Raw genomic sequence first — 24,720 nt, 5'->3', positions numbered from 1 at the left:
AGCTCTGTCTCTCCAGATGGCTCTGTGCCCACAGGCCCCTGACCAGCCCCTTATCTCTGGACGGCTGGGTGGCTGGTGACTAGTCAGGGGGCTGCAGGCAGCTGGCCTCAGCGTCTCTTCCCAACCGTGGCAGGTTGGGCAGGATGTGGTTCAGGGCTTGGCTCCTATGCCACAGACTAGGGGCCATGGGGGCTGCTGCCAGGGGTGGGGGAGGGATTGCTGTAGCAGGGGTGGGGGCAGGGCTCATGGAGGTGGGGGAGGGGTTGCTGCAGTGGGGGTGGGGGCAGGGCTGGCAGAGGTAGGGGAGGGATTGCTGCAGCGGAGTGGGGGGCAGGGCTGGCAAAGGTGGAGGAGGGGTTGCTGCAGTGGGGGGCAGGGCTGCCTGGCTTCCTTACCTGTTTGGTGGCCACCTTGCTCTTCACCTTGCCCAGCTTCTTGCCTTTGCTGAGGATGGCCTTGGCATTCCTGGGAGAGAGGGCCAGGGCCAGCGCCCCATTCTTCCGCTGCCGGGGAGGGGCGGAGGGGGGTGGGAGTTAGCGCACAGCCAGCTCCTGCCCGCGTCCGGCCCTGACAGTGCTTGGCTGTGGCCCAGAGACCCCCAACCACAGCCCACTGCCCTGCACCAAACAACACGCCCCCCACCTGTGAACCCCCAGCACTCATCCACAAGAGCCCTCCTGCCCCCTGCATTCACCCACAGGAGCCCCCAGCCCCCCAGCACTCACCCGCAGGGCCGACTGCAGCACCTTGGTCTTGCGGGTGGCTTTCTTCAAGCGCTCGCTGGAAATCTTGGCCCCATCCTCCCTGGGTGTGAACTGTCTGGAGTCGGTGCCGGGGAAGGGGCTGTTGCTGGCTGCCAGGCTGCCTGCGCCGGATTTCACCAGCTGCCGCAGGCTCTCCTTGGGCTTCCCCTTCAGCTTCTTCTTAGCAACCCCCTCGCAGCCCCCTGTCTTCCTCCTGGCGGGCACTTTCTCCAGCTTCCCCGCGCCAGGCTTCCCCGGGCGCCGCTTGATCTTGACTTCGCCCTCTGGGCTGGAGATTCGACAAGGCCCTGCAGGGAGAGAGGGGAGGGACAGGCTGCTTAGGCCAGGGGTCCTGATGACTGCCAGCCTGTGCCTGTCCCGAGCCCACCACGGAGCAGGGGCCCAGTGCTGGCATGTGGGCCAGCATCCTTGGGCACCCGCAGGGGAAGCAGGGACTCCTTTTGCACGGTGCCCCCCGACCTGGTGCTCTCCCGGCACTGACTCTGAACCATGGCCAGCCGGCCACACGTTTCCATCAGGGCAGCTGCCGAGCAAAGCATCTGGCTTCGCTCGCTGCCTCCTGAGATAGGCAGACGGGGCAGGTGCTGGGTACAGCACGGATGGTGCCAGCATGAGCCCCTCCAACGTGCTGCCCCTGCTCCGGGCAAAGGCAGCTCAGCCTCCATGGCCTGCCCCCCGCTCAGGAGGGTCTGTGCCAGGGGCCCCCTGCCCTGTGCTCCCTGTGCCTGGCACCTGCCAATCCCCGGTACCCCCGGCCTGCCTTTCCCGTTACCTAGCAACCCCTGCCTTTCCTTTTTCTTCTTTGCTTTCTGATTGGCCTCCATCTTCACCACCGAGGATGGGGAGGGCCCGACCACAGCGGGGGGCACCGAGGGAGGCAGGGTCTCGTCGGGCGACAGGGCGGCACCGTCCTCGCTCTCGTAGTCTGCGTCTGCAGGGGGAGGCCAGGCCGGGAGGGGTGAGGAAGAGACTGCAATGGCGGGCGTGAGGCTGAGCACCAGCCAGAGGGGGCATGGGGGGCCGTCCCCACCCAGCCCCGTCTCCCCACACTGCCCTGCCCGGCCCTGGGATCAGGAAGGGACCCACTGGGCAGCCGCAGGGGACTCAGCAAGTCCCACATGGCAGGACATGGGGTGCGACCTGGTGCCCGGGGAATTTCAGCCGAATTCGCTCAGCTCCTGCCGGCAGCACCTGGCCTGCAGCCACAGGCCAGCCCGAGAGTGGCTGGGGGAGTCTCTGGAAGCCATCCTGGGGCTTGCCTGGGGATACCCCCAGAACGGTTGGGTGGCCCCAACCCAGTGGCCAGTCGGGAAGTAGGATCCCTCCTGTCAGGAGCAGAGCAGAGCCATGCTGGGCAGGGCTGGGCACCCGGGAGAGGTTTGTTGCAGCCAGACACAACCAGGGCCGGCACAAAGAGCCTTGGATTTCCTCGTCTTATCTGCCCTTCCCACTTCTCTGCCCCTTCACCTGGGGAGGACGCTCCCCGGGGATGGCACCTCCTGCTCCTTCGCAGCGAGCGCTTCCTGCTCCAGCTTCCTCCTTCCTGCATCCTGCCCAGGCGGGCCCCTCTCTTTGTTCTGCCGGACCAAAGGGCTTTTGGGGAGAGGAAGCCGAGGGTTTTTCCCAGTCTTGTGTGTCAGGGCCTGGCTGCCCGATAACCCTGCCTGGCAGCTGCGGGCTCGACCTCAGGAACCAGCCCCGGGCCAGGCAGACAGAGCTATTTTTAAATTCCTCGTCCCACAGAGATTCCTCCATCCGTTGGCCTCCCCTCCCCTCCCTTCCCCCAATAGCTGCAGATCTAGCGCTCACCTCTGTGCACGGCCCCCAGCCCTGGGGAGCCCCCTGCCCCTCTCTCAGAGCTGGCACCCCAGGGAGCCCACGGTGAGCATGGCAGAGCAGCAGCAGCCAGGAACATCTCGCTGCCACAGCAGCCCTGCCCTGCAGGCTGCCCTGTGCCCAGGGAGGGATGCCCCTTCCCTCAGCCATGGAGCTGAGACTTGTGCCCAGGGCCTGCCCGGAGCAGCGAGGGCCTCCCTGCAGCAGTATGAAGGGGGGGCAGCACTAGGGCTGGGTGCCAAGGGGACCCAACTGTGCCGTGGCCCCGCACCCTTGGCCCATGCCCTGCCCCACTCCCGTACCTGCGCTGGCTGCCCCCGCGCTGGGCGTGGCTTTGAAGTGAGCCGTCTCCCGGCTGGCCAGGTCCTGCTGCGGGTACTTGGTGGAGGCCGCGGCTTTGGCGCTCTTGGCCCTGGAGAGTTTCTTCTGGATCCTGCTGCCGGGGCTGGGCTCTTTCCTGCGGAAGGGGCTGATGCCCGCTGGGAGCCCTTTGCTCTTCACTTTCTGCTTCAGCTGGGAGACCTTGTGAGCCGCCTTGGCAGCAAGTTTGCTCTGGGAGCTGCTTTTCTTGCACCGCACCTTGTCCTGCGTGGGCCGGAGACAGCACAGCCCTGAGCAGCCACCAGCCACCCCTGCGGGCCCAACCGCCACACTCTGCCCTGCCGTCCGGCCCCTCACCAATGGCTTCTCCCGTCCCGCTAGCCAGAAGAGGAGCTGGTCTTCCCAGCGGTGCTCATCCCTGCTCCTCCCGGCTGGGGCTGGCTGGAAATGGGGCCCCCCAGGCAGGGCCCCATGTGTGGAGCAACCAAAGCCCCCCAGAGACCCTGAGCACCGTGCCCAGCGCCCTCCCCCAGCATCCAGCTGGAGGCTCCTCTCTGGGGCAGGTGGTGTGGCTGCGCCAGGCTCTGGGCTGGCACCAGTTCGGCCCCCCACGTCCCCCAGCCAGCCCGGTGGGGCTGTTCCTGGCAAGAGCCTGCCAGCAGCAGACACTCACCTGGGCGCCCTTGAGGCTGCTGTAGGTCGCCTCAGCGATCCTGCTCCGCTTCTTCTTGGGCTCGCCGTCACTCCGCAGCTCCGAGCACAGGAGGGACAGGCTGGTCTTCACGGCCCTGTGAGCGGGGGAGAGCAGCCCTCAGTGCACCGGGCGTGCAGAGCCGCCGAGACACGGGCCTTGTCCCGGGGTGCCGGGAATCCAGTCCCGCCACCAGCCTGCCCACCCCGCCATCTGCCCTAGCCTGCCAGGAACCCCACCCTGCCGTCAGTCCCACCCTGCCAGGAGCCCCGCCCCACAGCCAGCCCCACCTCAGGAACCCTGTCCTGCCGCCCACCCGGCTGCCCCAGGAATCCCAGCCAGCCTCCACCCCAATGTCAGCCTCACTGCCAGGCCCTGTGGCCCTGTGCAGAGCCTGACCTCCCAAGCCCCCTCAGCCAAGCACTCTCCCAGGAACGCTCCTAGCCCAGCACCACCAGCTCCCCACAGCCACTGAGCCTGGGGCCCTGAGCAGCACTGTGAACTGCACCCAGCACCAGGCAGCCAAGGGGGGTGGGGGAGGGATCTGCCTTGCCTCCACCCGGCCCCTTTGCCCAGAGCCACGTTCTATGGAGCCAAGGGCCGTGACAAACAGCTGGTGATGAGCCAGGTCCATGCTGGAGCAGAGAACCAGAGCGGCTCCAAACTCCCACCCCGGCCTGGCACTGGGTTCTTGTCCCAGCAATGCGACTGGGGGCAAGTCGCCAGGTCTCTCAGTGCCTCAGTTTCTCACTGTATAAAATGGGGCCATTGAGACGTCTCTGCACCCCTAGAGGGGAACTGGGAGGCAAAATCCATTGTGGTACTTTGAGAGGCTGCACAGACAATGCAAAGTGTCATTACCCTTCAGCCTCCCAGGCACTGGCCCTGTGCCCCTTCCTTCCCTGGCAGGTGTATTGGGGACTGGGGGCGGGGGATGGGCTGCTTTGGGATCCCCCCACCCAACAATGAACACAATGCAGGCCGCAGCTGGGGCAGGCCAGATCCACCCCCCGCACCCCCACCCCGCAACTGCTCCCCTTTTGGGGGCGGGGTGGGGAGTCCTCTCCCGGGGACATTCCTGGGCTTTTGTGCCTTCCTGCCACATTCCTCCAGAGCCCGTGAGGCGGCTGCTGCTGGAGCTAATTAATAGGGGGGGTGGGGGCGGGGGGAGAACCAGCTCCAAGGACAATCGCCTCTTTCACCAAAAATGAATGGCCATCCCCAGCTGTCAGGGCGCTTTATGGGCACGGGGCTGGCAGGGGAAAGGCAGCTCCCACGTGGGGCTGGCCCGTCCCGTCTGAGGATGTCAGTGCTGCCACTGGTGAGCGGGGGGTGGGGAGACCCCCCCGAAGACTGTGGGAGATGCACAGGTGCTGCCCTCCCGGGGCGGGGGGCATTTATTACTGACTAATTGCTTTAGTCATTAGACTGCAGTAAAAACCAGGCAGGGCCTGGGATCGGCAGCTGGGCCCAAGGGGGTGGGGGATGGGTTGGGATGGGGAGCAGGTCACAAGTGGAGCAAGTTCAGTGGGTATCAGCCCCCCCTTCCTCCCGAGCACTCAGATCACAGCACCTCCCGAGGAGCAGCGCACAGAGACGCTGTGGGTCAGGTGCCAGAACCAGCCACGCCCCCCATCCCCACTGTGCAGTCAGCCGGAGAGACCCTGGGTCCCACACAACACCAGTGCCCACCCTGGCGGTTCCACAACCCTGCCTGCAGCTCTGCGGGCACTGCCCGTGCATCTGGGCACGAGCTGGAGCAGCCACCCCACCGGGATTTCAAGCCCAGGGGTGGGTGGGGGAGAATGCCCCCCCCGGGGCTCCCTGAATGGGGCTAATTTACCCTCCCTGTTCATTTCTTCCCAGCGCTGCTGCCCACCCCAAACCAGGGCATCTCGCTGCTCCAAGGTCTGGCACCTGGAGCCCCTCCGTGCCAGGAGCGGTGCTGAGCCCCAAGCTCCAGGGAAGCTGACTTTGCTCCCCTGCCCTGGATTTCCTGGCTAGGGTCTGAGGCTGTCCCCTGGCCCCGCAACCACAAGGCAGCTCCTGTTCACACTCCTCTGGCACAGCCCGACGCTTCCACTCAACCTTTTGACCCGGCGCCCTTGCGTGACCCTAGCACCCAGTGTCAGCTCCAGGCAGCAGGGAGGGAATCCCCAGCTAACCAGAGAGCCAGGAGGGGAAGCAGGGATGCTCCCAGCTCCCCAAGTCACCAGCCGGGGCCCTTGGGCCAGCCAGGGAGGAATAGGGCCCTGCGAGGAGATTCCATGGCCCAAGAACACAGCTTTGCCCCAGGGGAGTGTCTGGCTTTGGGGGGCATCTCTGCTCAGACAGCTCTGCGCCCTTGGGGAGCCTGAGGAGGCAGGAATGTTAGTGACAGGACAGCAGCCAAAGGGCCAGAGCTGCAGCTGCTGGAGGAGCCTTTGTCGCATGGCTGTGGCCAAGATCCCGCATGTGGCACGCAGGAAGGGGCAGGGCCTGTGAGTGGGGCTGCAGACTCACAGCCTGCAGAGGCAGATTTCCTGGGGTGCGGGGCCAGTGCATGTGGCAGGGGGCATCTGTGCAGAGATGTGCGTGCACACAGGGTCACAAGCAGTGTGTGAGCTGGGGGGGGTGTCAGCACGATGGGTGCAGAGCACACAGGTGTGCAGAGTGCAGGGGTGAGCATAGGGAGCCCGCCGCAAGGCCGTGTGTGGGTGCATGAACATGGGGCGTGGCTGTGTGCAGTGGGCGGGTCTGGCCAAGTGGAGGGTTGTGTGACTGTGCACTTGTGTGTGTGCACTGGAGCACAGACGTGTCTGTGTGAGGATGAGCATGTCCATGGGCATGCACTGGAGCACACGTACGTGAGTGTGCCGGTCTGTGTGGCTGCATCCGTGCAGGACAGTGTGTGTATGAGCACACGCGTGTGCAATGAGCAGCAGGAACACGCCTTAGTCTGGCCACCGCCCGGGTCAATGGCACAGATTTGTGTGCGTGCACACAGGTTCCTGTTGGGTCCTTTATCAGCAACTCCAGGAAAGCAGAAGCTCCAGTGACTCTGGCCCATGCACCAGGAGAGGAAAGTGGCCAGATCTGGAACTGGGAAGGAATTTCCAGGTATGCCAGTCCCCTGCCCTGGGCCTCACCATGGCATTTTCTGCCCCTCCTTCCCCACCAGAGAGCTGGCAGCTCGGGCAGCCCTGGCCCGGCTTCTCACATGAGGGCAGTCGTGCTCAGCCCAGGTACCTGCGGAGGAGCCTGGAAGCCCTTTTCTCCAGTCACCAGAGGACACAGACCTGCTACAGGGAGTGCGGGGCTGACAGGCGGGGCACTCCGGCGGTGCCAGTCGGGGCAGCGCGTGGCGTCTCTGGCTGGGACTCTCCTCCCAGGGAGCTGGCCCTGTGTTCAGCGTACTGTTTTTCTGAGGGCTGCAGAGCTTTGAGGATGGGGGTGGGGAGATTTCTCCTCTTTCCCCTGGACTGGGCGGAGGGAGCAAAACCAGTTGTCCAAACAGCCCAGGAGAATTCCCACCAGCCATATGGTCGAGCCATGTTGCAACCCTAAGCCAACACGAACTGCTTTTTTTTTTTTTTTTTTTTTTAACTCTAACCTTCACTCCATTTGCTAATGTTTTGTGACATAAAACCTCGAGATTAATTTTTTTTCTCTGTCTTAATTGAAGGAACCATTTAGTACAGATTTAACTATTATTACCAAATCATCAGGATTGATGCACTGCATGCACACACTCCAATCATGTTTGGACTAGCTCGGAGGATTTATGCAAATGGGCCTGCCGGGAGAGGCAATTTGTAGCAGAGAAGGACAATTATACAGGGCCCGTGAGTGCGAGAATGACTGCGCCGGGCGGCTAATGGATAATAATAAAGCGCCAGCAGCAATGAACAGCACTGCAGCGTGACCAATGACTTTATACAGCACAGATAAAGAAGCTTTTATGCAACGCTGCCTTCCCCTTCGAAGCGGGGGGGCTCCCTGGAACAGTGCAGGCAAGTCGGAACCGCTCGGCTCGGCGATGGGCTGGGGAGGGAGCACACTGTATAGAGAGGAAGGAGGAAGCCAACCTTGCAGCCAGCCAGCCCTTTCTTCAGCCCCATTTGGATCCCAGCGCACTCTGCCGATTGCACACACGGTGACCGCATCTCCTGCCCCCGAAACGCTGCCGTTTCTGGGGATGAGGAGCCATGAGGCGGGCAGTGCCACGCAGAAGCAGGAAGGAGAGCAAGGACACCAGGACACGCTCCTGCCGAGTGCAGGGGGCCACAGGTTTATAGTCCCAGCTGAGGCCCACACACACACAGGGCAGTGCCCAGCACTCGGCGTGCCCCACCAGGCCCTGAAGGGCTCTCTGCCCTGTGGGCTTTCAGCCTGGGGTTCGCTAAGACGACCAAGCAGGGGCGCCCAGAGACACATCTACCATGCCGGGGATGGGGAATGAGCCCCCACCCTCGCATGCCACAAGGCAATTGTATGCAGCACACCCCTGGAGACAGAGCACAGGGCTTCCTGGGGCCGAGCGACCCCCGGAGCCAGGGGCCCCAGCTGCTGGCATAGCCCCATAATCCCTCCCCGACAGCACCACACGCAGCGTCACTCACTTGACTTTCTGCCGTCAGCCCTGCTGAGCGCGTTGTTCTGCCGCAAGGTGCCGAGGGTGCTGGAGTGCTTCGTTTCCTCGGCCGCCCCGGGCCGCGCCGCGCTGGACTCCGCGAGCTCTCGTCGTGCCTGTGGGCACCAGCCACAACAAAAGCAGAGTGACGCCAGGAGATTCACTGAGAACTCGCCCCTACCTGCCCTCTGCTCTGGGCTCCTGCGTCTTCTCCACTGACTGGCTCATTGCATGGAGTAGGCTGAGAACGGCCCCCAAACTCATCACACTAGTGACTTTTCACCTGCCTTGTTTTTCTGCTGCTATTACAGGTTCTCCTTGGGGCTCTGACACCTCCTGGAACACCAGGCAGTGTTTCCTTTGTGCCGGCTTCCCCCCGCCCCGCCCCGCCTACCCCACACCCCATCCCCCGCCCCTTTCACAGACTGGCCTCCTGGCCCGTGCCCTGCTGTCGCTGTGGGAGGGGGTGGGGCTTCAAAAGGCCAATGGCCGGGGTGCGCAGAGGGGGACGTACTCATGGTCATGCCGTCGCTGCAGTTTCACCAGCTCCCGCTGCTTCTCCTTGTAGCGGCGCTGCAGCTCCGCCACCGCATCTCCACCTCCTGCGTGTCCAGCTGCTCAATGGCGGCCTTCAGGGGGCAGACCTGGCGGGGCAGGCCCAGCGTCAGCGTGAGGCAGGAGAGCCAAGGGCCTGCAGGTTGGGCGGCCGGGCATCCAGCTGCTCCCTTCGTTGGCATCACCAGCCTGGCCCCCCTTCTCCGCCTGAATCGGCCTTTGGAGCCCAGCAAAGGGCCAAGGGCAGCAGCAGCTTCGGCTGCCCGGCGGGGAGAAGCCCGGGTGCATTCCCCTTCCAGCTGGGACAGCCCCTCTCTCCAGGATCCCAGGTGCAAGGGGGGATCCATCTGTCGGGGACGGGCCACGCCACCCAGCCAGCAGGTCCCCATGGCTCCAGTTCCCATCGTCCCAACAGGGCGAGGCACCTGGGCCCCTCAGGGAGGAGCCCGATGGGTGACCCTGGCGAGACAGGGAGCGCCCTGGAGTCCCCATGTGCCAGGGAACGCACTTAGCTCTGGAGTGTGGCAGGAGCCGGGCAGGGCCCTGGGCAACCCCGGACTAAACGTTGGGTGGGCCCTTCGACTGTCGGTGGGCCCAGGGCCCCAGAGGCCAAAGGGAGGCTGGGGGAGAGAACACGGGGCTCCCAGGAGCGGAGAGAGACGCCGCCATGGGGCCCTGGGACTCAGAGAGGGGAAAGGGCTTGGGGGCCTTTCCCTGGGGGTTGCCGGTTGGAATCCAGGCTGGCGCGTGGCTCGGGTGGGCCCTGGCATGTACTGCAGAGGCTGGGGGGGCAGCACTGGCAGGGCAGCAAGGCTGGCACTCACGGGTTTGGGTTTGGGGGTCCAGGTATATTTCCGTCGCAGGCCCCGTGTGCGGGGCGCCAGGGGGGTCGCCAAGGGGCTGAGGCAGGGAGGGCTGCTCTCTTCACCGGCCACCTCCACCAGGGCAGCAATGGTCGCCAGGTTCCGAAGGTTAACGGCCACCAAGTCTTCGTCCTCTGCTGTGGGGAGCGGAGAGATCAGGGGAGGCAGAGCTGCCCCCCAGCAGGGATCAGCCCTCCCCGCTGTCTCAGAGGCACTCAGTTCATTAGCTAACAACCCCACTAGCCCACCCCCCAGCACCGAGCAGGGAAGGAGCACAAAGAGGGGTCCACCCCCGAGGGCCTTTTGCAGCCCCGAATGTCAGCGCCTGCTGGCAGACCCAGCCAGTTGGTATAGATGGGCCCTGGGCCCGGGCACCAGGCTCCAGAACCTCTGCCATGGGCATCGGCTACCTCCCCTCCCTGTGCTGCCCACTGCCTGGCTCCCTGCCCCGGGCCAAGCCCGGCACTCTGAGGCTGTTTATTTCTGGCATACCGAGCAGCAATCCAGCCGAGGGGAGTTTACAGGGACACCAAATACCTTGGCCTGAGGGTCCTGGCAGCCACCTGGCGGGGGCGGGGGGCTTTTCCAGGCCAAAGGTTGTGTGATGGCAGGCAGGAGTCAGGGCTGGCTATGGGAGGGAGAGGAGGAGGCAGAATGGGGGGAGAGCTTGGATGTGGGGGGCAGCCAGCCAGGCCTCATCCCAGGACAGGCTCCAGGGGGCAGGGTCCCGCAGGTGCGGCTGGGGGGGGCGTGCGGGATCGGGGTCCCGTGGGTGTGGCTGGTGGGGAGGGGGCAGTGTCCCGCCGGTGCAGCGGGCAGGGAGAGGACAGGTTCCCCAGGGCCCAAGGCAACATAGCTTCTCCCCAGGCTGGTCCGTGCTAGATCACTGGAACGACAAGGCCCCGGGACTGCATGATGCCAGAGGCAGGGGGGGTTCAGCACTAGCGTCTGGCCCATCGACTGGGCTCAGGAGCCAGGCTCAGTGAGGACGGCTGCGCCCATGCGTGTGCGTGTGATTGGCATGGGCTGTGTACGAGAAGCGAGTGCACACATGGCGGGCAGCATGGGGAAAGCTGTGTGCTCCGTGCGCGGCTGGGCGAGTGACGCTGGCTTTGGCCACACCTGTGTGAAAGGCGTACTGCGGGTATGCTCCTGCCGAGGGCCCGTGCACATGTGTGCAGGGGTTTGCTGGCCTGGCACGCTGAGCACGCCTGTGCGTGTGACAGTGTGGCCTTGACGGGGAGGGCGCAGACACGTGCAGGCGGGTGTGCATGGCGTAACAGTGGGAGCGGGCGGGAATGCCTGCGTGCGGTTTCCGTTCCGTTGCGGGCACAGGGCGGGCGGGTTCTGGGAACAGTAACCGTCTGAGCAGAGATGAAAGGAACAGACTTTGCTTGGCCGAACGACTGTGGGAGGCAGGAGAACCGTCAGTGCACAGCAGAAGATTATTTATAGCCCTGCAGTGACGGTGGGCTAGGAGGGCCCATGGCGTGGCGCGGGGCCGTGTGAGTGGGACGACTGGGCCAGGCTGGCTGGGGGGCCATGTCTGTGGGTGTGGAGCCCCCAGTAACCTCAGCTGCTAGCAGCAGCCAAAGCCCTGGAGTGGGGATCTGGTGACCCAGACCTGGCCCACCTGTGCTCTCCAGGAAACCTGTATCTACCATGGCTAGGCCAGACACAGCTGGGCAGGGGAAGTGGGGGGTGATGCTGGGTTGTTTTGGTTCCGCATGCCTGGGGATTTTCTGCCTCTAGAATTTAAGGAAATAAACAACTCGATCCCAGAGACAAAGTCCCGGCAAGCTCCCTGCACCCTAAGCGCTGCGCCCCGTGGCCAAACCCCCGTGTGCTGGGTGCCCATTCCCTGCCCTCTGACGCCTCATTCCCTGCCCTCCGATGCCCATTCCCATTCCAGTGCCCATTCCCTGCCCCGGCTCTTGCTGCAGTCGGGTTTTGGGTTTCCTTGTTCCTGCCAGGACACCCAGGTCCCCAAAAGGATCCCCAGCCCTAGAGTGGGGAAAGTCCCATCCTCAGGACAGGATGCTCCCCCAAGTCTGTTCCCTGGGGCTCAGAGATGGGAACGGCTTTGGGGGGCCATCTGCTCCCTTCCCTTTTTTTCATATAACTGGGGCCATGCCCAGGGGGTTCCTCCTTCTACTCAGAGCCTGGTGCCCCTTCTCGGATCCTCCTCCTCCCAGAGCCCTGGCTCAGGAACCCCCCTGGCCTGGCAGCGAGGGGTCAGGCTGAGTAGGGAGCCCAGGAATCCCAGGTGTCAGGGGAGAAGGGACGCTGGACCTGAAGACTGGCACCCCACCACCTGCCCAACTCCTGCCCCCAGGGGACATCCCCGGTGCGCTGCACCTGTGCCCGCTGCGAGCAGGGTGGGGGTGCCTGGCCGCGGTGAACTCTCCTTTCTGGGTGACTGGCGAGCGACCTGCGCGTTTGCCGCTCTTCAAACACAGCCTGCAGCTCACCCGGGCCAGGCAGGCCCCTCTCTGTGGGGGGTTTTCCTACACACAGAGCACCCTGGCATCTGGCAGGGCAGCCACCCCCCTGCTCCGCTGCACGCCCTGAGGGGCATGCCAGGGACCCAGCCGCATCCTGCCTGTGTGGGACACGGAGCCGCTCGGCCAAGATCCGCTAGGGAGCAGCCATGTCTGGGGGAAACGGGCCCGGAGAGGGGCAGAGTGCAACCAGTTGGACAAGGGCTTGAGGGCCAGGCCAGGTAGGGAGCACTACCAAGACAGAGCAGGGCCACGCTGGGACCTGGCTCCTCACCTCTCTCCAGGGGCTGCCCCCTGGGCTCTGGGTGTTACCCTTCCCCTGTGTGTACCCCCTCCAGCAGTGATGCCCACGTGCTGCTCTAACACCCCGCCCCCGGTGTGGCTGGGTCTGGCCCGGGCAGGGGGAGGTGTGCTTTCCCTGCTCCCTATCTGAGCGCCCCAAGAACCCCACAGTATCCCCAGCAGGGGGAGGAGACCAAGGCAAAGGACTGGGGGGGAGTTATGTGGACTGGGGAGGAACCTGGGGGACACTAAGCTCTGGGGCCTCCCCCTGGCAGCAGAAAGCAGAGCTGGCTCAGTCCCCTCCCTCTCCAGCCCCCTCTCTGCCTTGAGGGGCAGGCGCGCGAGCACAGGGCGGGGGGGCCAGGCAGGCTGGGGGAAGAGGGTCTCCCCAGCTGAAGGCAGTGATTCCGGTATCCCAGCCCCATGCCCCCCAGGTTCTCTGCACCCCATAACCCGGGCCTGTGGGGAAATGAACATCCCAAGAGAACTGAGGGTGCTGGCGCTTTGTGCTGGGCAGCAGAGCTGGCAGTGCTGGTACCCGGGGGTCTCCATTGCCCCTAGTGAGCCAGGGAGCTGGATTGGCCCAGCCAGCCCCCAGAGACTAGCCCCTGCCGCCTTCTCAGAGCCAGGATGGTGCATGTCTGCACTGGGCCACTGCCCCGCGGTGGCCGCCCTGACACCCTATGCAGCCACCCCACCCAATGCCAACCCCACACTGCACCCATCCTGATGCCAACCCTGCACTGCAGCTGCCTGGCCTGGTGCCAACCCCACACTGCGCCCACCCCACCCCACACCAACCCTACACTGCACCCGGCCCGATGCCATCCCCACTCTGTAGAGTGGAGGGGTCAGAGAGCAGAGGGGCTGCAATGGGGGGGCTCCCAGCCCAGGGAGGGGCCCTATGTAAGGCCCGGGAGGAGGGTGGCAGCTCCTTACCTCCCACCGCCGCGTCACACCTCTGCCGCTGGAGCTCCAGGTCGGCCAGCTCGCTGAGCAGGGTGATCCCTGAGCTGCATGGACAGGGCGAGGGGGGAGCCGCTGGGGGGGCCACGCTGGGTGGGCTCAGGGCCGGGAGGTCTCCCAGGTCGATGCCCGCGATGATCAGTGCGTCCAGCCCGCTCAGAGAGCCCTGGAGGCCGCTGCCCGCCCGCAGGAGGCTCAGGGAGTCGCCTTCCTGCTCCTCTTCGCAGCCGGCCTCCCGCCCCGCCGCGTGCTCCTCCCCGGCTGCATCCTCCGAGGCCTTCGGGGTGGGGCCTGCCTGTGCCCCGGTGAGCTGCGCTGCCCCCGGCTGCTCCTCCAGGCCCCCGCTCTCCTCCAGAGCTCCCTGAGCCGAGGCCAAGCTGGGCCCCCCCAGCATTGGGCCGTAGGGCATGTCTCCCAGCTCCGCCACCGGGCCCCGCCCTGACGCTGCCCCCACCAGCTCCCCGGAGGCCTGCCCCGGGGGGAGGAGGAGGAGGTGGTGATGGAGATGCTGGCCCATGGCAGCCTGGGCCTTGGGCTCGGCCGTGGCACCCTGCGCCGCCCGCCCGGCCTCCTCTAGCGCAGCGCTGGCACGGCACGGCTCCTCCGTGGGAGGGAACGTCCGGGACTGCTCGGGCTCGGCCGCCGGGGAGACGCTTTGCATCGTGTCGGGGTCGGCCGGCTCGGCGGCATGCACGGCCAGCGGCGAGGAGTAGCCCATGCTGACGGCGGGGTAGCTGTATCCAGGCGGCAGGTCTGTGGGGCAAGGCAGCGCAGTCAGTGAGGGCAGGGGAGGGGACCGCGCACCCCACAGCGCCAGGGGCCAGCCACAACCCCATCCCCAACGCTTTCCAGGAGAGGGCTCTGACCCCCGCCACCCTACTCAGTATCTGGGGGTCTCCCACCCCTGAGGCCCTTGCCTGGATGTTCCCCCTGCCCTCTCCCATCAGCCCCATGGGCCTGCCAGCTGGTCAGAGGCGCCTGGTGTCTGCCTGCCTGGGATCCCCAGCCCCGAGCCACCAGGGGCCCAGGGGACGTGTCTAACTGGCCCACCCGTTTGCCAGGTCTGTGCCTCCCAAGCTGGGACAAGGGGGGTGCGTGGGATGACTCGATAGGCCCCTCTGATCCCAGGTAGCCCCTCAGGGGGGCCAGGCCACCCCCTGCCCAGCCTGCTCCCCGCCGGAGCTCCCCACCCCAATCCTCCGGCCCGGCAGGCAGGCCTTAGCCGGTGCTGGGGAAGGGGAGCTGGCTGCAGTCCAGGCACCGAGCCCCATTAACCCTGCTGGCGGGTATCCCCATGGTAACCCTGGGACCAGATGCTACGTCCAACACACGGTTCCAATGTAAATGCTGGCGGTGATGCCAGCTAAGTTAAATGCCCTTGTCTGAGGGCTGGCAGGGCCAGCGGCTGGCACAGGGAGGGAGCTCGGGCAGTGCGAGGCACATACGGCCCGCAAGCGCCTGGTGGATTCCTGGGGCCAGATCCCTAGCGGGCGCCAATCAACTCCAGCCCCTCTGCCTGCCTGGGCACTGGGCCACTCCATGGCGGGCTGCACCGGACGGGGAGGCTCTGGCCTCGCTGACGCCCCACATGTTCCCTTAGGCTTCTCTCCCACAAACAGGGCTGACTGCCAAACGCCCCGCACCCCACCCATCCCAGCATGGAGAACCAGGGCCACCAGGGCACCTCATCCTGCCCCTGGTGGCCCTGAGCTCCCCCCACCCCACTGGCCTCATCACCATGATGCCCAGCTGCTGTCCTGACAAGGCTGGATCCTTCTGACCAGGGCTGGGGCAGGCCCTCAGCATGGCCTCCCCCGGCCCCATGGCCAGAGGCCCCAGCTCCCCACCCCACAGGACTGGCCTCAGGCACACGAATGGGGTTGGCCCCATTGTCTGCTTCAGGGCTCAGGCCCCGGCACTCCAATGGCTCCCATCCAACCCCAGCCCCAGCATGCTCCCCACCTGGTTCCAGCGACTTGGGGTAGCCCCTGGGCGGCTGCCCCTCCACCCGCTTGTCTTCTGCTTCGTTGCCCTTGTTGCTGGGCGAGGGGCCGGGGCTGGCGGGCGGGGAGCGCGGGGCAATGGCCGAGCTGGGCGCCGGGCAGACGGGTAAAGTGCAGGGGGCGGCAGGATGCGCCGAGGAGCATTTTGATGGGTGCTGCAGGGCGGGCGAGTGGCAGCAGGGTGAGAGCTTGGCAGGGCAGGGGGCCGCCGAGGAGAGGCCCTTGGTGGGGGGCGTTAAGGCAACTGGTTTGTGGGACGGCTTGAGGGGCTTCTCGTGGCCTGGCTCCTCCAGCTCGCCAGGCTGCTCCTCCGCCTTCCGCTGTGGGGCAAGGACATAGACAGGTCAGCCCCACGGCCCAGCTCTGGACAGGTCACCCCACAGCCCAGCCCCATACCCCAGACAGGTCAGCCCCAGGGCCTAGTCCCAGCCCCACACCCCAGACAGGTCAGCCCCAGGGCCTAGTCCCAGCCCCACACCCCAGACAGGTCAGCCCCAGGACCCAGCCCCATGCTCCAGACAAACTGGCCTCACGCCCTAGCCCGACACCCACCCCAGAGAGACCAGATGGTCCCAGCCCGGCTTGCCCAGTGCCGGCTCCCCAGGCATGAGGCCGCCAGGGGCTGGGAGGAGCCGTGTACCTGCACCTCCCTTCTCCGAACACCCCCCCACCCTTCCCCGCTGGCCCCCTGCCCCCGACCTGGATCTGCGACTGCCTCTGCAGCTCCAGGGCTTGGGCCGCCCGCTGCTGCTGCTGCAGGGCGTAGAGCTCCTGCTGCCGGAGGAACTGCGAGCGCGAGTAGACGGGGAGCTGGCCCGCGTGCTGCAGGTGGGAGCTGGGGCCCCGGCCCGGGTACATGGGCGGCCACAGCGAGGCCTGGTCCATAACATCAGCTGCCAAGAGAGAGCAGGGGGTTAGACAGAGCCTCAGCCCAGTCATGCCCCCCTCTCCGACGAGCCCTTGGCTGAGGGAATCCGGGCGAGAGGGAGCCAGGCGCTGGGCCCACGCTCCGCAAGGGGCAGCGTCTCCCCTGGCGGCTGCCCTTACCCAGCGTGTGGGGGGCGCCGTGGGCTGACGGCTCTGTGGGCAGGATGACCAGCTGCGCTGGGGGGTCCTGGGGAAGGGGGAACACGGACTGCATGGTGCTGGGCATGGAGGCGGGGAAGCCGGGCGGCAGGTTCTGATGCAAGGCCGGGTGGCTGATGCCTGTGGAGGGAACAAACACAGAAGGGTCATGGGGGCTGGTGTAGCCAGAGGCACCTTCCCAGCAACCCACTCTAGCGGGCTGGCACCATGGCCAGACTCAGGGACTTGTCAATGACAGACCCGGGCCGGGCAGCGAGCCCCCGGGCCACGCGCCAGGCTCCGTGTGGCAGCTGGGACGCCCAGACCACGGCTGCTGGGAGCTGAGTTAGAGCAGGACCCGGAGGAGTCTGGAGGACTCTAACCCCAGCGAGCCCTGGCTCCAATCCACAGTGCCTGCGAACAGGAGGCCAGGGCGGGTGCAGCAGGGGATTGAGGGGCGCCAACAGAGGTGTGTGGCTGGCAGCATGCCCAGCCCCCATGATGCCAGGGCCCAGATAGGCCCAAAGACCTGGAGCAAAGCCAGGGACCCCGTCTCCCCAGCAGCGGCCAGCTGGCCACGCCCTGCACTGACCATATGAGTGTCCCCCCATCCAGATGGAGGGGCTGCGCGTCCGGGGCAGCCAGTGCGTGTGGGCTGGGTGTGCGTGGGCTGCGGGGTCCCCACCCAACTGGCCGGCCTGGAGGGAGGAGCCGCCTGCAATCATGAGGTGGGGGGTGAGATCGCCTGGGCAGCCGCTGGATGGGTGGATCCTGGCAAAGTCCACGAGGTCTTTGTTCTCCCTGCAAAGTGAAGGGGAGACACAGAACAGGGTGAGAGGGGCCACAGGTCGGCCTGGAGCCATCTGTACTGACCGTGCCCATTGCTCCCCACCTCTGCCCACAGCTGCCCCCATCGCTGGAAACAGACACAAGATGCCTGGCGACAACGCGGGCACCTGGCTGCCCCCAGGCATGGTTCCAGGCATGCACCATGCCGGTCACTTGTCCAGCCAGCTCTGGGCTCCCTCTGCCTCGTTAGCCAGGACGGGACCAGCCCGAGGCGCCTGCACTGGGCCAGCTGCCATGTGAGTCGCACACTGGGCCCTGAGCCAGAGACATGCGCTGGGCTCCATGCACATAGCAAGGGCAAAGCAGTTCCCAGGGAGGGTCCGCCCCACCCCTGCTCTACAGGTGGGAAATGGGGGGGCCGACAGACCCCCACCCAAGGCCACACCCATGGCAGAGATGGGAACAGAACCCAGGTGTCCTGGTGCCCTGCATCCCTGGCCTGCGCTGCCCGGCCCTGGAGCTGCAGGGTCTGGGAGTGACAGGGTTTGCGTCCAGCTCCGAGATTGCTGCCTCCTTCCCTTGCTCCTTGCAGCTGCGAACGGGCCCAATCCTGGGGGGCTGAGCACCCTTGGGCCCCGGCACGAGCTGCCAGCAGGCTGCACCATTCCAGATTGGGCCCATGGTTTGTAGAATGAAGCTAGAGACTTTGGCACAGCCTAGCCCCCCTCCGGCACCCACCCACTGCCCAAAGCCCGTTACTGGCCCTGCTCCAACCAGAACCCAGAGGCCTTGGGGGCCACCCATGGCCCATTTAAGACCCAGGGCAGAGAAATACCGGGGACGTGGGATCCGGGCAGCCCCGGAGGGGGTGGGGAGGCCAGCCAGCCTGAGTTTCCTGCCGGCGTGTGCCAGGGCGCGCTGGCTCCTTACTGGAGAAGAAGCTCTCGGCCCGTGATCCCCAGTCGCTCCTCGCACAGGCGGCTCCGCTCCTCCTCCGCCTCCAGGTCGATGACGTGCATGGGTCGTGCTGAGCCGGCTACAGGACGCCCCGCGAGAGGGAGATGAGAGAGAGAGAGAGACGTGAGGAACAGAATCCCTCACCCCCCCCACCCCGTTCTCCCCCCCCCCCCCCCCAGGGTGCAGGCCAGGCACGTGCCTCTCGCCCTGGGTTCCCGTGTTCATCGGGACACACATGACGGGGTCTCAGCCTGCCCCTGCCTGTGCCCATCTCACCCCCCAGCTGGGGCTGCCATGCGCTCTCGACAGGACACTGCACAGGGCTGGGAACCTGAGGGTGGGGCTGAAGGATGGGACTGAGGGGCACCGGCAGGGCTGTGTGGGGCAGGGCTGGGATGGGGGGGCTGCGGGGTGGGACTAAGGAGCACCGACAGGGCTGTGTGGGGCAGGGCTGGGCTAGCAGGGCTGTGGGTTGGGACTGAGGGGCACTGGAAGGGGTGTGGGGGACTGGGGTGGGCAGGGGCTGTGGGTCGGGACTGAGGGGCACCGACAGGGCTGTGTGGGGCAGGGCTGGGCTAGCAGGGGCTGTGGGTGGGACTGAGGGGCACCGGCAAGGTGTGGGGGGCAGGGCTGGGCTAACAGGGGCTGTGGGTCGGGACTGAGGGGCACCAGCAAGGCTGTGTGGGGCAGGGCTGAGCTAGCAGGGGCTGTGGGTTGGGACTGAGGGGCAGTGGAAGGAGTGGGGGGGGCAGGGCTTGGATGGGGGGGCTGCGGGTTGGGACTGAGGGGCCACCGGCAGGGCTGGGCTAACAGGGGCTGTGGGTCGGGGCTGAGGGGCATGCACTGACTGGCAGAGCACTGGTGGGGAGGGCTCAGGATGGAATAGCGGGGGGCTTTCAGCCGAGGGTGACACTGGGCTTCGAGGGAGGAAAACAGAGAGAGGGGCTGATGGGTGGGGCCCAGGGGACTGTGCAGCCCGCAGGGGGCAGCAGGCTTGAGTGCAGGGTTCCCTGGCCTGTCAGTGCTTTCCCCCGGGGACGGCCATGCCCCTCCCAGCGGGGCTCCGGGCAGAGGCACGGGGGCCATGAACTTGGAGCAATGCCGGCTGGCAATAAGAACCGGATCCTCGTGGTTTCTGGGAAGCGCCCTCCCCCCACCACCGACCCTGCAGACACCCCCCACCATTGCTGCTCCTCCCAGGCATGGGGCTGCCCATCCCCGGGGCGGCGTGTGGCTGGCCTGACCCCGTTACCTTTCAGGCCCATGGTCGCCCGGCCCTGCCGGCTGGAGTTGGCGCCGTATGAGGGCTCCGGCCGGCTCAGTGTGTCCTTCTGTCGCGCCACCGCCACTGCGATGCCCACGGGCGGCTGCCGCACCTCGCCCTCCCCGTGGGCCAGCTCGTGGTCTCTGCTGCGGGCACAGTCCGGCCGTTCCAGCTCCTGCTGCCCTTTCCCCACCGGGAATTTCCCGTCCTGCTGGGCGCAGCTGCCCTTGAGGGTGCCCAGCCCCACGAAGGGAGCCTTCTGCCCCACGATAAGTGCTTGGTTGCTGTATTTCAGCAGGTTCTTCATGGCCGACACCTCGTCAGGGGGGCTCTGCATATCCTGGCTCAGCACCGAGCCCTGAGTCATCAATGCAGCCTGCTGCAAACTGGTGCTGAAGGGGTCGAGATAGGAGCTCTTCCTCTCCTCGCCCATGGGCATGGGCGCGCCCTGCCCCTGCATGCCCCAGGGGGGCAGGGGGGCTCCGTTGTAGCCCATCGACTTCCTCCTGGCCTCGGAGCCGCTCCCCGCCAGCTCCAGCTCCGGGGGCACGTGCTGCTGGTGCCGTATCCGCGCCACCTTCTGCGCGCTCTGGCCCTGGCACTCCTTGGAGCCCTTGTCTAAAGTGCAGCAGGACTGGCTGAGTTTGACGCACAGGGCGTCCTGGTGGCTGGCGCGGGAGCAGTCCTGAGACGGCGCCACCTCGAAGTAGCTGCCTTTCTCCAGGCCACCCTTGGGTGCCTGGGGCAGGCTGGGGAAGGGGGCCTCGGAGCCGCCGCTGTTGAGGTACTCCAGGCCTTTCAGCCGGGCGTTGGAGCCCTGCGCCCACTCCAGCCTCCGCTCCGCCTTGCCCTCCACCTTGAGATGGTGGAAGGAGTTGCTGTAGGCGCCCATGTGCTCCGAGCCCATCTCGTGCCTTTCCTTGGCCTCGCCGCGCTCCAGGCTGCAGGCCTCGGACGCCACCTGGAAAGACCGGCTCTTGTCGGTTAAGTGTCCCACCGACGGCACAAACGTGGCCCCGCTGAGCTTCAACTCGCGCCCGGCTTTGTCCTGCAAGGGGCACAGCCCGTCGGGGCTGGAGTGGAGCTGCAGGCAGGGGAAGGTGGCGGCCGAGGTGCTGAGTGGGGGCGGGATGGCGGGCAGGCTGGACGGGACGGTGTAGGAGACCGAGTGGTGCAGCATCTGGCGCCGCTCCAGGCACTCGCTGTAGGGCTGGGGCGACTCGTGGGGAGCCAGCTCCCGCTCCGACCTCAGCACGTCCTTGGGGCAGCGGCTCTGGGCCATGGCGGTGCCGGCGTGCCGGGGCAGGGCACCGCCCGTGCAGCTGGGCAGCACGGCCTTGTGGGCGTCACCATTGAGCATTTTGGAGCTCAGGAGGCAGGAGTTGAGGTGCTTGGCCCGGTTCTCGCACAAGCTCCTCTGGTGGACCCCCTCCTTGCAGTGCCCCTCGGGCGTCATGGGCAGCACCAACTTGTGCCGCTCCTTCACGTCCTCCTCCGCCGGCCTCTCCTTGGCCTCCCCCTTGCCCGCCTTCTCCTTGGCCAGGAGGTAGCGGTCGTATTCCTTGTGGCTCTTCAGCCCGTGGCTGGCCTCGCGGTCACGGCTGCAGGACCCAATGGGGTGGCCGGGGGCTGCCCGGGCAATGCTGGGGAAGTTGTGGTTGGCTGACAGCAGGGTGGGCTGGGCTGGCAGGTTCCGCAGGTAGAAGTTATCTGGGGGGCAAATGCAGCCGGTGAGCGTGGGGCCTTCTGCACCGATGGGCGCCCGCCTCCCCACGGGGCCCGGGACACGGCCCCGGCTGGGCTGGAAGCTGGTTCTCTCCCCAGCGCTCGCCCACCACCAGGCCCCGCTGACCCTGTGCTACGCTGCAGCCCCCCTCGCCCACAGGAGGCACTCGACGTCTCAGAGCCATGGCAGTCGCCTCAGCGATGCTGGAGCCCACCTCGGCAGCACCCCCATTCCACAGCTTCCTGTCCCCAGCCCTCCCCACCCCAGCACCCTTCATCCCAGCTCCCTAATCCTCCCCCCAGCACCCCCTTATCCCAGCCCCACAGCCCTCCCCGCCCCAGCACCCTTCATCCCAGCCCCCTTAGTCCCCCAATCCTCCCCACTCCAGCACCCCCAACCTTCCCAATCCAAAACTGCCACTTCCATTAACCCACCCTCCCCCCGCCCAGCACCTCCACAAATCGCCCCACCCCCCACCAGAAGTTCCCCACTTTTTGGTCCAAGTGGCTGAAAAAAACCAGCCTGTTGCCCAAATCCCTCGATACTCCGTCCCAGCGCAGGGCTATGGGCTGGGCCAGGGCATCGCAAACCAACCCACGGCCTGCACTGCCCAGGCCGTCTCCCTGTGTGGGCCTGCGTGCTGCCCCCTCCTGCCACGGGCAGGGGGCGAGGGGGACTTGGCCCTTCCTTTGCCACATGGCGGGGCCGGACTCTCCAGACAGGGACCGGGGGTATCTCTCCATCAGCTGGGGTAACCAGCCCTGCTCCACCAGCATCAGTGGGCCAAATCCCCAACAGGAAGCTCTCGCGGGGCACAGGCTTGTGCCAAGAACTCCAGGTGGCTTCCTGCCTCTTCCCCCCTGGGCTCGGCTGGTCCCCTCCCAGGGCACCCCGGCAGCCCCTCCCCGCCCATTGCCTTGGGGCCCAGGAGCCCGGCCACTGGAGCACAGATTCCAGGCTGGGGGGCCCTGCCCCAGCCCCTCCTGGTACCTGCCTTTCTGGCTTTCGTAGAACCGATGCTGGCCGTAAAGGACGTTGCTGTTTCCATGGTGATCCAAATGGCTCATGGGAAGGAAGGTGGAGGCCAGACTCCCCGAGAACCTGGGGTACCCCGGAGCTGGGGAGACAGAGCAAGCGAGTGAGCCGGCCCCACGGTGGGGCACAGACGGGCAGGCAGGTCATGAGCACAGCACAGGTGCCCGTGCGCAGGCCAGTGGGACGCCCTCAGTAAATGGTACCACCACCACCCCCAGTGCATTCTTCTGTCATAAGGCTTAGCCCTGCTGCCCATCCCCATAGCATCTGGGCACCTCCCCCAGATGGGCCACAGGAACACCAAAGCCTGCATGGACAATCCAGGCTCCTGGCCCTTCTCCCTGGGCGGGTTGCTGCTGTCAGGGCTCTGAGCGGGGCTCCCAGAGCCAGGTCCCTGCTCTCCACAGAGCCAGCAGTCAGACAGCCCCACCCCACCCAGCTCCGGCCGGCGGGAGATCGCCCTGGGGCCTTTAGCTGCGCACACTGGTGACATGACACCCTTCCCCGCCATTCGCACCTGGGCCCCCTGCGTGCAACACTCCCCCCCCCCCCCGGTGCGCAGGTGCTGGGGTGACACGGGGGGCAAGGCAGGAGAGAGCCAGCGGAGAGGACACAGTCCCATTGTGTTTCAATCAATCCCCCGGATGCCAGTCTTGCGGCGGAGGCAGATCTGGTCAGTGCACCTGCAATCGCACAATGCACACCCCCCCCGCGCTAGCCCATCCCGATCTCCTCTTGGCGTGTCTGCCCAGCGCCCTGGCAGCCCTCACAAGAGGGGGAGCGAGCTGGCACACACATGAGTGCTCAGCTCGCTGGCTTCTGTGCACTTGCCCCTGCAAGCTGGACAGTGCCTCAGTACCGGGGACTGTGCTGTGCCTTCCCCGTGCTCTCCAAGGCCAAGGGACCAGCACGGGGCACCTGGTATTTCTCCATGCACCAGAACCTGTGCCCGCACAGACCCTTGGCACCACTCAAGCCCTGCCGTAGCCCTCAGCACTCGGCACCACCCAGCCCTGTGGTTGGCCCTGGCACGGGGCAACTCCACCCTTGCTAGGCTGTGTGATCCGCCAAAGCAGCTGGGCAGTTCTCGTTAGATTCTGGGCACACAGCAGCGCTCACCGCTAGGCCAAGAGCACCCCCTCTTCCCCACGTGGTGACAGCCCCATGGATCTCGCCCGTTACACCCCCACGAGCAGCAGCTGGCTAGCCCAGGCCGCACCCAAACCCGGGCAGCACAGAGCCCAGAAAGCAGCGAAGTCAGGAAACAGCAAAGGCAGGATCACGCAGCCTCCACATGCAGCTAACGGGGGCTCTGCTCCAGCCTGAGGCCTGTTAGCCCCCATCTGACTCCGGCAGCTCTTCCCTTTGGCCCCAGTCAGAAGGACCCTCGATAACATCCACTACTGCCTCGTCGAGGGCACCTTTCTGCCACCTCCAATGCCACCTTCATCCCGCGCTGCACCTGCCATCTCCAGGGGCCGTGCCACGGGGCGGGGCTGGGCAAACCCTGCAGCTGTCCCTCTTTCATTAGCTGCTGTTAGAAGTTTTACTGGCCCTCATTTCAGTCAACAAAGTCTGTCAATTCCTCAGGCCCAGATGCCTGATCTCCTGCTGTCACTCCCTGTCTCTCCCCACCCCACCCCCAGTCCGGCCAGGCTTCTGTGCTGTGTCCTCACACTGGGGCCAGTGCAGGCCCCGAATCTTGTGCAGGGCCCAGCCCCCTCGAGTACCCTGCCCGAGAACTGGGAACCCCGTGTCCCGGGACAGCTGTGAATGGCTGGGTCAGACAGACGTGCGCATACAGAGACAGACACTGACACGTCCACTTATCGACACAGAAACATGCATATATGAATGCAGACACTCACACGGACAGACACGCACGAACACGGACGCAGCCAGCCGGACGCAGCCGGCGAGACACCCACGTGCTTTGGGAGTCGTGGGGGCCCAAACGCAACGCATGGCAAGGGGTCTAAGCCCCACTCGAATAGCCCCGAGCGCTGGGTACCAGCACTGGAGCTCGGCGCCCGGTGGGTGGATCACCCCTGCTGGGCGCGTGGCCGTACCAAGCTGTAACTGAGGGTGCAGGCGCCTTCCTCCCCCAGCACCCAGGAGGCCCTGGAAGGTCCCGTTCCCCCCAAACCCATGTCTGTGCTCAGCCAGCAGAGCTGGGGGAGGGATGGCCAGCAGGCAGGGAGTCCTTCCCCCTCGGGGCGGGTTCCCTTTGCCCTCTGGGACCCAGGTACCCACAGGGTACCTCCCCATGGCTGAGGTGGCAGGTGCAGTGGTGAGGGAGGGGGATTTTCAGGAGGCCAGGGGTCTGAGCTCCGGCTCACCCAGCTCCAGGGGCAGAGCAGAGTGGGCTCAGCCCGGCACTCTCCGGTTACCCAGAATCCCTTGCCACTGGCAGCAGTGCCTGTCTCGGGACACCTGTGCACCCATCTCTGCCCGGAGGGGAAGGGGGCACAGGAGCAGGGAGGAACCAGG

At 66.0% G+C, this 24,720-nt stretch overlaps 1 protein-coding gene across 1 annotated transcript in view; it reads right to left on the bottom strand.

Annotated features, from left to right (window-relative positions):
* The window catches only part of BAHCC1 (BAH domain and coiled-coil containing 1), a 78,397-nt gene that overhangs the window by 8,797 nt on the left and 44,880 nt on the right, over positions 1–24,720 (bottom strand). Inside the window, 18 exon segments of the mRNA XM_074972132.1 lie at positions 396–503; positions 726–1,051; positions 1,537–1,695; positions 2,903–3,185; positions 3,589–3,709; positions 8,210–8,285; positions 8,288–8,340; positions 8,739–8,811; positions 8,814–8,868; positions 9,604–9,776; positions 13,365–14,144; positions 15,354–15,714; positions 16,094–16,287; positions 16,442–16,600; positions 17,052–17,260; positions 18,179–18,284; positions 19,458–21,179; positions 22,190–22,312. Coding sequence (XP_074828233.1) covers positions 396–503; positions 726–1,051; positions 1,537–1,695; positions 2,903–3,185; positions 3,589–3,709; positions 8,210–8,285; positions 8,288–8,340; positions 8,739–8,811; positions 8,814–8,868; positions 9,604–9,776; positions 13,365–14,144; positions 15,354–15,714; positions 16,094–16,287; positions 16,442–16,600; positions 17,052–17,260; positions 18,179–18,284; positions 19,458–21,179; positions 22,190–22,312 — 5,081 coding nt within the window.

The sequence above is a fragment of the Natator depressus genome, chromosome 14 (genome assembly GCF_965152275.1).
Source record: "Natator depressus isolate rNatDep1 chromosome 14, rNatDep2.hap1, whole genome shotgun sequence".
In the NCBI taxonomy this organism is placed as follows: domain Eukaryota; kingdom Metazoa; phylum Chordata; order Testudines; family Cheloniidae; genus Natator; species Natator depressus.
Note: the sequence above shows the minus strand (reverse complement) of the source record. Positions and strands in the feature narration are given on the sequence as shown.